Source organism: Semicossyphus pulcher, unplaced genomic scaffold (genome assembly GCF_022749685.1).
Source record: "Semicossyphus pulcher isolate SPU_LCO1_2020_fin unplaced genomic scaffold, fSemPul1.0.p SCAF_16, whole genome shotgun sequence".
NCBI classification, from domain to species: domain Eukaryota; kingdom Metazoa; phylum Chordata; class Actinopteri; order Labriformes; family Labridae; genus Semicossyphus; species Semicossyphus pulcher.
The window spans coordinates 11,647,448-11,660,728 of NW_027211670.1; the positions used below are offsets into that span (position 1 = coordinate 11,647,448).

The 13,281-nt window shown below is 40.9% G+C and overlaps 1 protein-coding gene across 1 annotated transcript; it reads right to left on the minus strand.

The window, feature by feature from the left end:
* Positions 1-151: 151 nt before the first annotated feature.
* Positions 152-12,258, minus strand: rhot2 (ras homolog family member T2). The gene is made up of 19 exons (XM_069663867.1): positions 12,135-12,258; positions 10,608-10,666; positions 9,840-9,921; positions 9,672-9,715; positions 9,528-9,581; positions 9,363-9,415; positions 8,970-9,078; positions 8,682-8,783; positions 8,442-8,540; positions 8,248-8,356; positions 8,027-8,147; positions 6,754-6,838; positions 6,497-6,642; positions 6,281-6,381; positions 4,469-4,599; positions 4,255-4,335; positions 4,042-4,164; positions 1,563-1,765; positions 152-1,412 (listed from the first exon to the last, which is right to left on the minus strand). The coding sequence occupies exons 1-19, from the start codon at positions 12,169-12,171 to the stop codon at positions 1,295-1,297; spliced, it is 1,857 nt and encodes a 618-aa protein (XP_069519968.1). The 5' UTR covers positions 12,172-12,258; the 3' UTR covers positions 152-1,294.
* Positions 12,259-13,281: the final 1,023 nt, after the last annotated feature.

Sequence of the window (13,281 nt, forward strand, 5' to 3'; positions counted from 1 at the left end):
GATACTTTCGTTTGAATGCTGGAGACTAGTCACAACAAATCCACGAAAACAAATCTGATACTACAAACCAACTATGTAAAAACAGAACCAACATATTTACATGAACATTCATGACACGTCTTTCATCACAACATCCATAACGTCTCTCGGGCGAAGGTCCCCACCCAGTCTGGTCTTTTATTAAGCATCTAAATCAGTTCAAGTAAGAAAGCAGCCATTTTCTTTTTAAAAGTCACAGAAGTGTATTCTGCAGGGAAAAAAAACAGCAGGTCCCCAGCTGAATGAAGCAACAGAACAGACTTTAACATGACAGGCTCATGTTGGAAAACAAGACGATGGCAGATTATGTAACAAGGTCAAAGTGTATGCACAGTGTCAGGTGTGTGTAGATAGAAAAAACAGTCTGTTTCAGTCTTGATTAAAAATACTTCAATTTGAGATAAACTGAATGGATACTATTTGACCAGATTCTGCATTTTAAGGTTTTCTTGGCTTTCTTTTATAGTTGAGTTCCTGCAAATGCATCAACAAACATTTTCATGCACATCATCTCTCCCTGCAACGGCACAAACGTGGAGGCCTCGCTGCTAAAATCATTCAAATGTTTCATTCTCAGGCAACAACATGCTACGACTACTCTTTGCAGCTGGAGTCATTTGGCAAAAAAATGGATATGAACATGTATCTGTTGTGATCAGAAGGAAGAATTGTTCATTAAGGAGCTCCTGCAAGAGATTAACCGACAGCCGATCAGAATGTATGCCATGTTAAAAACTGAATGTTCGGCCCTTTGGTTCTTCAGTCTAGTCAATTTGGCATTTTATAATCTTAAGCTTAGCAAACACAGCCTGTATATAAAAACTCTCCAATCTCAGCATGAACGCTTAGCAGATATCTGAGGGGGTAGCAATAGATCAGACGCAAATGTCTCCTCCCCTCCTATAAAGCACCTGTTTGGACACGAGCAGTTCTTCATGTTTCTATGCGCCGAGCGCAGACAGGCTAGCTCCTAGCGAGCCTGGTTGGACGATGTAAGGCAGATAAAGCTGGGCGCAGCAGTGTGGGGATTAATATGATCAGTAGCTTCCAGTCGCCCTTTGACTATTGCGATCAACACTCAAGACAGTAGGGCAAAGTGAAGGAGTCAGAAAAGGGCGGGGTGTAAAAAGTTTCCTGGGGGAACAAAGTAAAATGATGCAGACTGCGGCGGTTCTGGATCTGGTCTCGTTAGGTTTGGTCTTGATGGATGAGCTGATGGATGGATGGAGCGTCAGGCTGAGCAGCTGGTTGTTGATCATTTCACTCTGACAACAGCTCTGTAGATCGCGAAGCCCAGGACTGCGACTACAGCCGAGCCCAACGCCACTCTCAGCCAGAATGATGAGCTGCTCATGTCTGAACCGTTCAGGTGTCTGCAGATTGAAGGAAAAGAAATCATTAAGGTTCGGCTAAGCAAAGCAAATATCTATTACCCTACAGAACACCTTTTAATCACTCAGTGTTTCAAACAATATCTCATATAACTGATCCTAGTGACTTCAGCGTGTCTGAATAGAACGTACGGGTACATCGCAGCCCAGGCGAGCCTGCTGTAGATGTTCTTGCTGGTGGAGTCGAGGAACAGGCTGGAGAAGGGCAGCGGTGGAGGCAGTCGGTGTTTATAACAGAACTCTGCTGGAGTCATCCCGTGGAACTGCTTGGCCTCATGAAGGTCCACCTTGGAGGCGACCAGCACACAGGGGATGTTGCTGTTCATGTAGTGTTGCTAAGAGAGAAATGAGACAGTGAAAACTTCAGCTACTAGAGGATAATCTACCTTTAAAAAAATGAATGGGGTCCTGATTAAAATCCAGGCAATATCATAAACTTTACAAACTGTAGAAGATGAAAATCATGGCACATAAAAGGACAATGATCTGTTTAAGTCTTTAAGGGAAAACTTTCGGAGCAGAGCTGCAGTTATTGCCCTGGGCGTCAGATAGTAATCAAGTAAAGTTCCTGTTTACATGGACTCTTTTATTTCCCTAATAATCAGAATAACAAACTAGGATGATTCAAATGTCCTCCTCGTTATCACCATGTATACTGCAGCTAGGAATATTGCTTATTGTTTCAATCCCTTAATTATTCATTGAACATTCAGATTTGTCTTATGTATTTCTGGAAGGAGTACAGATGTTGACATCTGTGGGGCGCCGGTTTAGCTCAGTCGGTAGAGCAGGCGCCCCATGTATAGAGGCTACAGTCCTTGACGTACTGATCCCAAGTTCGACTCCCAGTCTGTCCTATATAGTAAAGGCAAGAGCCAAAAATATAATCTTACAAAAAAACAAAGATGTTGACATCTGTACTGTTATTGACAGAGAGGGGACAGTGGATAGTGTTGGAAACAGGGAAAGAGAGAGTGGGGATGACACGCAGCAAGGGCCGAGGGTGGGAGTCAAACCCGGGGCTGTAGCCTCTGTATATGGGACACGCTTATACAGAGTTTACCACTGACCTAAACCCGCGCCCCATTCCATTGTTTTATCTCTATGAGCAGGCCTAACCACTTGTAGGCATGGTCTGAGTCTTTCAAGATTCAAGGTCTTTGGTGAAGTATAGTTTCTGAGATTCCAGGAGAAGCTTGGTGGCTGTCTCGCGCTTGAAACTGCAGAATAAATGTCCTTTCAGGCGGGGAGCGTTTGACACGCTTAGTCATTCATTTTTAATGAGAGGCGAGCGGGCAGGTAGGGAGGGGCGGGCAATCTGACAGGCGGAGCGACAAGCGGGCGCAATCCCGTGAAATTGGCGCGGTCGTGCTCATTGTAGCCAGAATTGAAAGTTCGACGTGCAGGTAGTAACCACAAAAATCACAACGGATGAGAGACTGATCCTTGCTGTATGTGAGTTCCGGGAGATATATAACCACTTTGTGGACATAGTTACTGGGACATAAACAGGAGGGCCTTTGCATGGCAGAGCATCGGTGCAAGACTAGACGCATCAGGTAATGCAACGTTAGTTTCAACTTAAGCCAGGCTATACGTTACGTTAGTTGGTAACTGTTCAATTACAACTATGCTAATTTAGCTAGTTGTTATAGCCTATAGAGAAAATACAGTTGTACTGGCAGGGATACAGTAGTGCACAGAAGCCGTTTCCATGGTTACCACGCCTTGAGCGCCTGGCATTTACTCGTGGAGCTCTTGTGTGCCTGTCTATTCACATGAGGAGTGCAGCGAGACCCTGAGATCCAAGCGGGTAAGCAGGCGGAGTGTAGCCCCCCGTCTGAAAAGACCTTTACTGTACAGACCTCAGTCTATTCATGTCTTGTATTGTTCTGCATTTTAGTAATTGTTGGAGGATTGTATTGATTTGCTATTAGGTACTAATTTCTTATAACCTGTTCTTGGACCTACGCATACAAATGAGCTCGTTAGCTAACTCTGAAACATGTATTATTTATTAGTTATTTATTACTCATCTGTAATCTTGTTGAAGTTCATTAATGTGTATTTTCTCCGGTGAATAAACATTTGAATAAATGCTGAAGTAAACTAATAATGAAGCAGGTCAACATTTCTCATTTGAGCGTTGTGAACTGCTGGATTCATTACATCGTGCGTCGGAGCCCTGCTGTCTACAGAGCGCGTGAATAAACAACTTTCCAGATTCTTTTATTTTCTGCCCAATTATTACTTTCAATCGATTTTTCATTTGGATATTTTAGTTTTGTAAGGCAATAAACTGAGCATGTAAGCCACAGGAACTGAGCACCATGAAATTACCGTACATCAGTAGGAGGAAAACAAATTACTTCCATCATAGCTCTAATATGATTGATCTTTTAGCGCAGCAATTTTCAAATCTCTGGAATTTGCTGAGGTGTGAAGTGATAGAAACTGCAAGAGGGAAAGTAAGTTGTTACACTCTATTATTAACTAGGATGACTGTGTGCAAGCAATAGCACAAACTGTGTTAAGTAGACGGGCAACATAAATAAACCCTGATGTTATCATTCATTCACTAAATGCTCCAGTGACCTCTGCTGTGACTGACCTTGTATATACTGGCACAATAATCGAAGGAATGGGGGTCACTGGCGTCGTACATGAGACAAGCAACATCACAGGAAGCGTCTGATGCCTTCAGGAACTCCACCTCCACGTCTACCTCGTTGAGCTGCACAGGCGAGAAGAAAAGTATGGATCAAGATTTAGTCAGGGTCAGAGGTCAAGGGTCAGAATTAAGATTAGGATAGGAGCGACTTACAATAAGGTACTTCTCCTGCTTGCTGACTTGGACAGTGTTTATGGCATATGGGGAGAAGGCACTGCTGGAATTTTCCTTAGTCTGTAAAAACGGAAGAGAGAAAAAAAAAAAAAAAAATCAATGTTGATGATGATGCAAAGTGTTACAAGCTTATCACAGTTTAACAACGCAGCATTGAATATTCCCAGCTCCAGACGAGCAGATGGCGGCGTACCACAATGTTGCGGCCCACAAAGGCCTGGAGAAAGGCTGTCTTGCCCGTCCCCCGCGGTCCGATCACCTTGCAGAGAAACACAGACCGCTGTGTCTGGCACTTCTCCAGGTCCACCTCTTTCTCCCGTGTCACTGCACATATAAACAAGCAGAGACACAGCATATAAACACCATGCACACAGGGCTGCCAATCTCTCCTACCTCACTAAATGGTAACATAGAAAGTGGTAATGGTTTTTCTGTTTTTCAGATGTTTGCAATTTGCATAATTAAGTCTTGTGGCATCATTCTGAGCAAAGCGCTTTCAAAGCAATGTGAATAATAGCCCTCAGATAGGCAATAGACATAATCATTCAAAAGGCCAAAGCACATGTTGTTACTCCTGCAGCAGGTGAGAAAATCTGACAGCAGCTATCGCTTAAGTTCTTCTACATGGTTACAAATGAGCCTGTTCTCTCCTGATTTATTTATCGCATCAATAAAGCGTGCAAATAAAGTGTGAATAAAGGATAAGAATGATAGCAAATGATGTGAAAATATCCCCATTAGTTCAAAAGAAAAATATGTTTTACACAAATACTATGGATAATACTATACTAACACATAAGGATCAAATGTATTTCATGCTATAGTAAAGTTAGTTTATAAATAGAGTAACTTAAACCTGAGATAAAGTGACCTCTAGTGGCTGTTCGGGGAACAGGAATAACAACCAGGTTGAGAATAGAATGCAGGTGCACATTACACAGGTGTAAGTGCAGGGTTTGCTAAGCCAGTTTGTGTCAGACAACACCACACAACAGGTTTATAATCAAAGGGAAAAAAGAGACATGTAGGTATAAAAACACGTTTGACTAGAAAATAAAATTATGAAATAATAATTAAAGATAAAAAAGGGGAAACAAACACTTGGGTCGTGACCATTGATGGGAGAAAACTTTGCTTGTTCCTTCTGAAGCGGGAAAGTGCTTGTTCAGCAAATCAAAAAAGGGGTTTTCTTCTGTAGTTTCTTTTTAGCAAATCTGTGACTCAACTTATGCAGGACCAATCTATAGTGTCAACCTTGATTCAACTGTTCATCAGTCTAAACTGTACGTTTCAGCCCCAGCTGTTCTGTTGAACAAGAATTAAAACCAGGAAATCACAGAATCTTAGGATTAGTCCTCTTCACTGCTAGCGTGGCTAAAAATAAACCTACAATAAAAGAACATAAACACTTAAGTCACAATAAGCCCCCTTGTTAAAACATGTATTGACTTCTGTCCCCTCTGTCTTCAACAGCAGAGCCAACTTAATGTGCTCACCTCTGAGACCGAGACACATTGTGTGTGATTAGCAGCACTGCGACATATTACGTAACATTCCCCAATCTTGTCAAAGCTTTCCCTACAAACCAGCCTCAGTGTGCCAGTTCCAGGTTCACAGACAGTTCATCTGCACAGAGACACTACTAAAATATACACTGAGGTAACAGCTTACTGCGTTATCACTTAGTAATTGTTACTTTTTATATCACAAGAACAAAATGTTAATTAAGTGTAGAGGGTGAACTAGTTTCAAAGCATGCATGTGTAAATGTGTCAACCCATGCGCAGCAAACCAACAATTCAAGCTGAGCTATTCCTTTACATCTCAAGGCTGAATGCATATGTATGTAAATCTATTAGGACAGGATTAAGACTAGTAATCCTCCTACAGTGCTTTACGATGAGACGGCTAAGAGGATGTAGAATATGTTTCCCATATTGTCAACCTCTCATTTACATGCTGTTTATTGGGATTGTTTACCATTTAAAAGAATAAACACACACACCTGTGATTGCTGCGGTCTGTGACTCCTGCTCAGTGAGGATTGGGTAGCCTAGGTATCCTAGGTGCTCCAGGCAACGGTGGATGTCAAGATAAGCAGAAAGCCTGCATGTGAAGGGATTGATACGTATGATCTTTGAACAGTGCAGAAGTGTTCACCAAAGTGTTAGTGCGTGCCTTCCATCACATAAAATCATAAAGAATGAGCAGAGATACGTACGTCCACTGACAAAGGAAGCCGTGATTCGAGATGTAGCCCTCGTCTGTGGTTGGGACGGTCATGTAGACCTCTGCGCCCCATGGCATGTAAGGACACACGCAGAACAGGTTCTTCAGCTCCGTCTGTGACAGGGCAGAGTCTTTGTCCTAAGAGGAAAAAGAAATACAGAAATTTAAATTCACAACATAATTTTCCAGTTTTACACTTTAACATCTCGTGGGACATTGAGCCCAAAGGAATCTAGGAATGCTACTCACTTCATCGTACTTGTCAAACAGCCGCTGGAGGAACTGGTGACCAAACTGATTGAGCTCTGTTGTGCAGCCGACAGGAACTCTTAGTCTGAGAACAAGGAAAAAACAAGCAGGTATTTGGATTAGGGCTGCAGGATATATCGTTTAACAATCGCAATTGCGATGTGTGCATGTGCAGTTATCACATCGCAGGACGTGCGATAGTGCAGCACATTAAGTGAAACATGTCAAGCTGTTATTTTATTGTTGCTCGGTGCAAAACGAAAACTCTAATCTGCAGGAAAAGTCTGCTGAAGGACTGCACAAATGTGATATCAGACAGAGCACAGAGTGAACTGACTGCTGTGCTGCAGAGTCTGTGTGTCACCTGCCTGTAAACTGTAAACAAGCAAGCGTCCCGGTGCTGGTTAACGCTGTGGCTACATAAGCAGACCGCTCACAGGGCGGACGTGCCGCAGAGTGTTTCCATTTAGCGACTACACCTACAGCGCACACACAGCGTGAGGTTGTGTGTGCCATCAGGAAGTAGGAGACATGATCACGCAGAATAAACATAATAAATAAACGTAAAGTAACAACTGCAGCCCGTCAAGTCTGTTTATATTTGTTTTAATGATAAACGTGTCGCTCTACCTGAACTCTCTCTATTTTTTCATAAAGGTGTCAGAGTCTCTGAACCAAGTGTGGTCAATGTAGGAGAGGGGTTTGTTTTGTTATGTTTTAAGAAAATAGACTTAAAAGTTACAAGAAAGTATAATTGTTAATTGTTTATATGGACATGAAAACACACTGCATTTATCTGGTATAATTCCTGTATTTTTTCCCAATATCATGGAGACCTAATTTGATTTTTGGGCATTCCCGATTCATGTGTGCAAACACATCTCAGACAAAAGCCCCAATGTAATGGGACTAGTATTACCTGGGGTCCTTATGTGCTTTGGAAATTATTAACATTCACAAACAATAAGCAAAGTCTATGTTTTACAGACATTATCCAACAGACATGATGTCAAGGCCTCGTGTAACAACTTCTTCCAAACCTCACTATAATTACATGCAAGAACTGCTGAGTCTGTTGAAAGAACAAAAGACATTCACAGATATTGAGAGGTCCACAGGTAATACCAGTTCGTAAGATCTAAAGCCAAATGGAAACACATGGGGATCTTAAACCTCCAGCACTACTTCATGATAACCTGCTGTTTAACTGTCAGCAATATAAAATTTTACAGCTGAATTAATAGACACAGTAAAAAGGTGTCACAGGACATACTCAGGGTAAAGGTAGTCGTCAGTCAGCTCGAGGTTGTCGTCGTAACCAAACTTCCTGAGAATAGTCCACGTGGTTTCATGCCGGCCCCTCTGGATAAATAATGTATTAAGGAACAAGAAACCTGAAAAGAAGAGAAGCAATACTCGGCCATTAGTTGAGTGTGACCTTACAAAAACAACGCGGTGTAAGGTTGCAACATGTCTCCGATTACTGATTTTTACCATTTAGGGTCAGCCCGTTGTCCTGCACCCCATCGCTGGTGTTCTTCCAAACTACCGTCTTCACGTCGTCTAAGGCTTGAGGTGCCAGAGGATTTCCAAAACAAGATTTCTGCACATAAAAAATGAGTTTTTAAAGCAAACATACTTTAAAGTTTAAAAAATAGCATTAAAATATTTAGTAAAGTTAATGGTACCTGAAAGCAGTTGAGTTCAGCATCACTGAGGATTCGGTCGTTGTCCTGGTCGGAAATGTAGAATATTCTGCTGAGAGCTCGGACACACAACGGTTTGAGCTAGGGGAAAGTAATATAGACGAACATATTATTATTTAACCAATCATTTGTATGAACATATATAAATAGGTGGTTTGGGACAGACAGACAAGCGGACAGGCTGACTCCCCAGTTAGCAGCTGATTTCCAAAAATGGCTGACCTGCTTGTCCTCAGGGTCGTAAAGAGGAGCAGTGGGGTGAAGAACTGCCTTCTGTGCATAGTAGAACAGCTCTGAGATGTTTTTCAAGTTCTTTGCAGAACACTGACAAGGAGAAAAAGAGCAGAAAGGGGTTTTTTAGACACTTTATGTTAAGTCAGATGAAGTGTGCATGTGCAAAAGTCTGAAAAAGTGTGTGTGTATCTCATTGGCAAGGTCGGCATGTGTGTGCAGAATGCAGCGATTAGCAGGCCGACCAGATTAGAAGTCTCTGAGAGAGTACGGCCTCACCTCTACACACGTCTCAATCTCAGAGAACTGGTTCATGATGGGAAGGATTGTTTCCATTGAGCTCCCACAGCGCAGGTCAGACTTGTTTCCCACGAGGATGATGGGAACTCTGGTGTAAAAAATGAACAGGTTAACTCTCAATACAGCAACATGATTTCTTGTGTATAAAAATGACGTCACAATACAGGTTATTCTGTATTATAGGATATCATGTAAAACTTTTAAATAGTCAGTACTGGGAACGTTGCTGATGCTCTTAAGTCTTATGAAGGGCAACTTAGTGAGAACAGGCACAAATTCCTAGACTTCCAAGTTTGCCAACATTACACATGCAAACAGAAGGAAGGAGAGCAAAGTTCATGAAGGAGCCCAGATAACACAGCCGATACATACTTGTTCCCTTTCTCTGCGTCTCCGTTCACTAAAGGGATCCACTTTGTCTTGATCTGAAAACAAGCAGCAAAGTGTTACACAAGTTTGTTGTTTGTTTAATGAAGTCTGGAGCACAGAATGTGGGATGCTTGTACTGGTTGAGACATTGTAAACCAGGTGACTTACCTTGTCTATTGTGTCCTCGTTGGTGACATCATACACTACACACACCACATTAGCCTGTGTGGTTGGAGAATGAAAAAAACTACTTATCATCGTATACAAAGAATAAAAGCAAACTGTCAAAAAGGATGATGTTCACTGACTTACCTTGACAATCTCATCTCTAAGCACTTCATCACTCTGCTCTTTTTCTGTTGGAGAGAGAGACAAAAATACACAAATCTAAACTGCTGTATTAATGTGTCAAAAGTATTGGACCCAATTAAATGACTGAATTTATGGTGGTGCCACATGTAAGCCTTCGGATCGTGTTACCTGTGTAGTCCACTATGTGTGTGGGCACCTTCTCAGGAGTCACATCAGCAGGGATGGTGATCTCTTCAGCTCTGGGGGGAACCTGTCAGAGATTGCAGATCACAGATGAACTACCAACCATTACTGGAATTGGGCTACAGCCTACCATAACACACATACACATTTCCTGTTTGGCAAAATGCATGGGCACACAAATGTTTTCAGATATTACTATAAAGCTGTCTGTATACGTAAGTCGTTAATACCATTTGTGTATGAATAGAATACATGAGGAATGTGAAACAACATTGTACCTAAAGTATATCACATTTAAAAGGTTTAATTAAACCAAAAGAAGTAATTAAAAATGGGTTTAAAAAAAGATCAGCACTGGCAACATAGTACATAACAGGCCAGAGGAATTTCATCAAGGCAAACTAAGCCAAAGCCTGCTGGAAAACACAAAAACATGCTTCAAAAACGGGCTGAAATTCAGTCAGATTAAAAGAAACGCAACGTTATTGTTACATAATGTGTTTTACAACTGAAGCATTGATGTCTGCCTATCTCACCAGTTAGATGAGATTAGGTATACAGAGTTCATTATAATGCAAAGTAAGCTGCAGAATGCAAATGGAAATTTTATTGGCTTGCAAACAGTGAACACCATCAGCAAAAATTTCCTTAACCACACAAAGACAAACCAGCTTACTGAGGCAGGTGTTGAGGGATGTTGAGAAAATGTATATTAAATGTAGAGCAGTGTTGAAGAGTTTTACTGACACTAACCTCTTCTGGGAACTCCTCTCCAACCAAAGACATGATGAGTGATGTCTTCCCCACCTTGGCTGTTGGAGAAGGAAACATGAAGGGAATGAGAAGAGCTGCCCCATAAAAAAGACCCCAATTTGTAATGATTGCTGCTGATTATGTAAAAAGTAAGCTAGCTAGTTAGTTAATAGCTAAGCACAGTTGCTGTTAAAACAGAGCTTTTGAGAGCTTACTGTACTCCACTCTACATAGCCCACCTGTGGTGTAGCTACAGTAAAGCTAAAATGTAAAAGCTTCAGGTGGCATACAATAATGCATTCCAAATCCTACTTAAGGTACCAAGGTGGACGAGTATGCAGGTGATATGTTTGTATCTAATAATGTTCAAACCTTCGACGCCATGCTTAGAAATTTAATGTTCAAATTTATAAGTCGATTATCTAAGTTTAAAAATGTAACCATGATGGCACTATGTCAACCCACACTAAGTGACACAAGGTGTTTTTCTTGCTTCTGGAAACATTGGAAAAATGGTTGTAAATAACAGTTGCAAACTGTTATTATTTTATCCTTTCATTGTTGTCTATTTATATTATATTAATTGTGCTTTTTATGCTGATTGGGACTTATGTTCACATCAACATAGAAACTTTCATGAACTGAAATGGTTTTATTCCTGTCTTTATGCCTCTGTTGTTGTCGTTGTCTTTTATTGTGTATCCAATGTAAGTATTGTGTTTTGATGTGGACCTATGTGTCTGAAATAATGAAATAAAGACAGATAATAGTCCTTAGGTTATCAGTAAAGAACTGACCTCATATGGACAGAAGAAAGCAAAGCCCCTGAATCAAACAGTCAATATTAATCATATGTCATTGAAATGACTGCATATAAACTGTCATTAAACTGAACCGTACAACTCTACACACTGTTCAACAAATCAGTGTTTCCCGTGCAGTAAAGGACGGTGACATGATAGGTTATTCAAAAAGTCACAATTGTAGTTAGGTCGCCAGAAGTTGCTGTTAAATAAACGACAGGTTTACTGTTGTAACACTGCTTGAGTGCAGCTAACGCAAGGCTACGTTAACATATCGCTCGCTTATATATCAGCGCTCTCTAAATAACTGTTAAGATTTTTAATCATGTAAAATTAAAATACATGAGTATTTAATAATGTGGCTTTCAGAAGACCAAAACAGACAAAAAGCCCGTCAAAAAAACTAAAAAAAAAAAACGTATCTTTTTAGCCAACCCCTAATTTAAAACGTACACAACTTTAAAGTTGTAACTCTATTCTGAGCTAAGTTAGCATAGCGGAAATGCGAACGTTAGAAAGTGGCCACAACGTTTAAATGTTATCTGATAGGACCTAACTAGTGCATAACATTAACATTTTCTTTTAAAGACAATTGTCGGCACCGTGCCACCAGGAGTAACCGAGGTAAATTCAACTACAAGTTAGTAGCTAGCTTAGTTAGCTACAACAGCTAATGTTTGCTAGTCTTTTAGCTTGTGTTTAGCCGTCAGCGGAAATGACTTACGCTCCCCCAATAACAGTATCCTGACGTCCTGTTTCATGTTTCCTCTCTGTTTGGAGAGCAGTCAGACGCGCTGCAGTGCTACAGGGACATTTATCTTTCATTTGAATGTCAAATTTCTAGCTAAAATAAAATGTGTGCCTCCCCACGGCGAAATGCACCCAAGGTGAAACCATACTGTTCCGGTTCATAGAGGAGACGGTGAAAACACGCCTCCTGCTGGCCGAACAGACACACTGCTGCCCACGTTTGTGTGGGAGGTTTTGTTTTAACTGTAGAGCATTCAACAACCACCAATATAATCCAGTTAAAATGTAAACCTGAAACATGTCTCACTTAAAATTCAATATTTTTTATGGCATACTTAATTCATATCCTTTATGCCCACAACTGTTAGAATGTATTTCTAGCAACATCCTTGGTTAATCATGAACTGTAAGAACAGCTATAAGCCAATCCAACCAGTTCAGATTGTTTCTATTCATAGAGTTCCACTTTTTTGACAAAAATCTGATACTGTCTTCTTTGCAGGGGTGTTTAATAGCTTATTAAACAGTACTTCTCCCTAACAACTGTGTGATTTCTGTCTTTCTAACAACACATTTATTAGAATACAGGTTGTATGATGTTTAATGATAAAAAAAATCTGGTCTTCTGCCTTGGATTGGACATAGAAAGCTTTTAGCAGTGCCAAAACAAACAAAGCCAGGTAATGGACACATAAATACACATAATACTCAGACAGTGTTTTCGTTAGTGGCGTGATAGGCTGTTTCTAACATGAACCATACATATGGATGCACACTGATTGGTGGGTATTTCTTTGAAAGAGGTACATTCACACATAGACACTATGTGCTATTTTTAGCCCGAGAGTATTTCTACGACCTGATGCAATGGGGAATTATGCTGAAAGCATCATTTGGGAAATTACTGTCTAGAAATTGAAGGGCCATTTTAAACTCGGGGTTACCAACCTTTCGTCATCCACACACCTCTGCTTTAAGAAAGAAGACAGATTGTTTTATTCAGGGCTGTGTAGAGGTCATTGCACAGGAATCATCACAAGGAGATAAAGCACAGACAAGGGGGAAAATCATGTCACCTATGGGGGGATAAACGTGAACTATGAGCAGCAGAGATTGCAGCA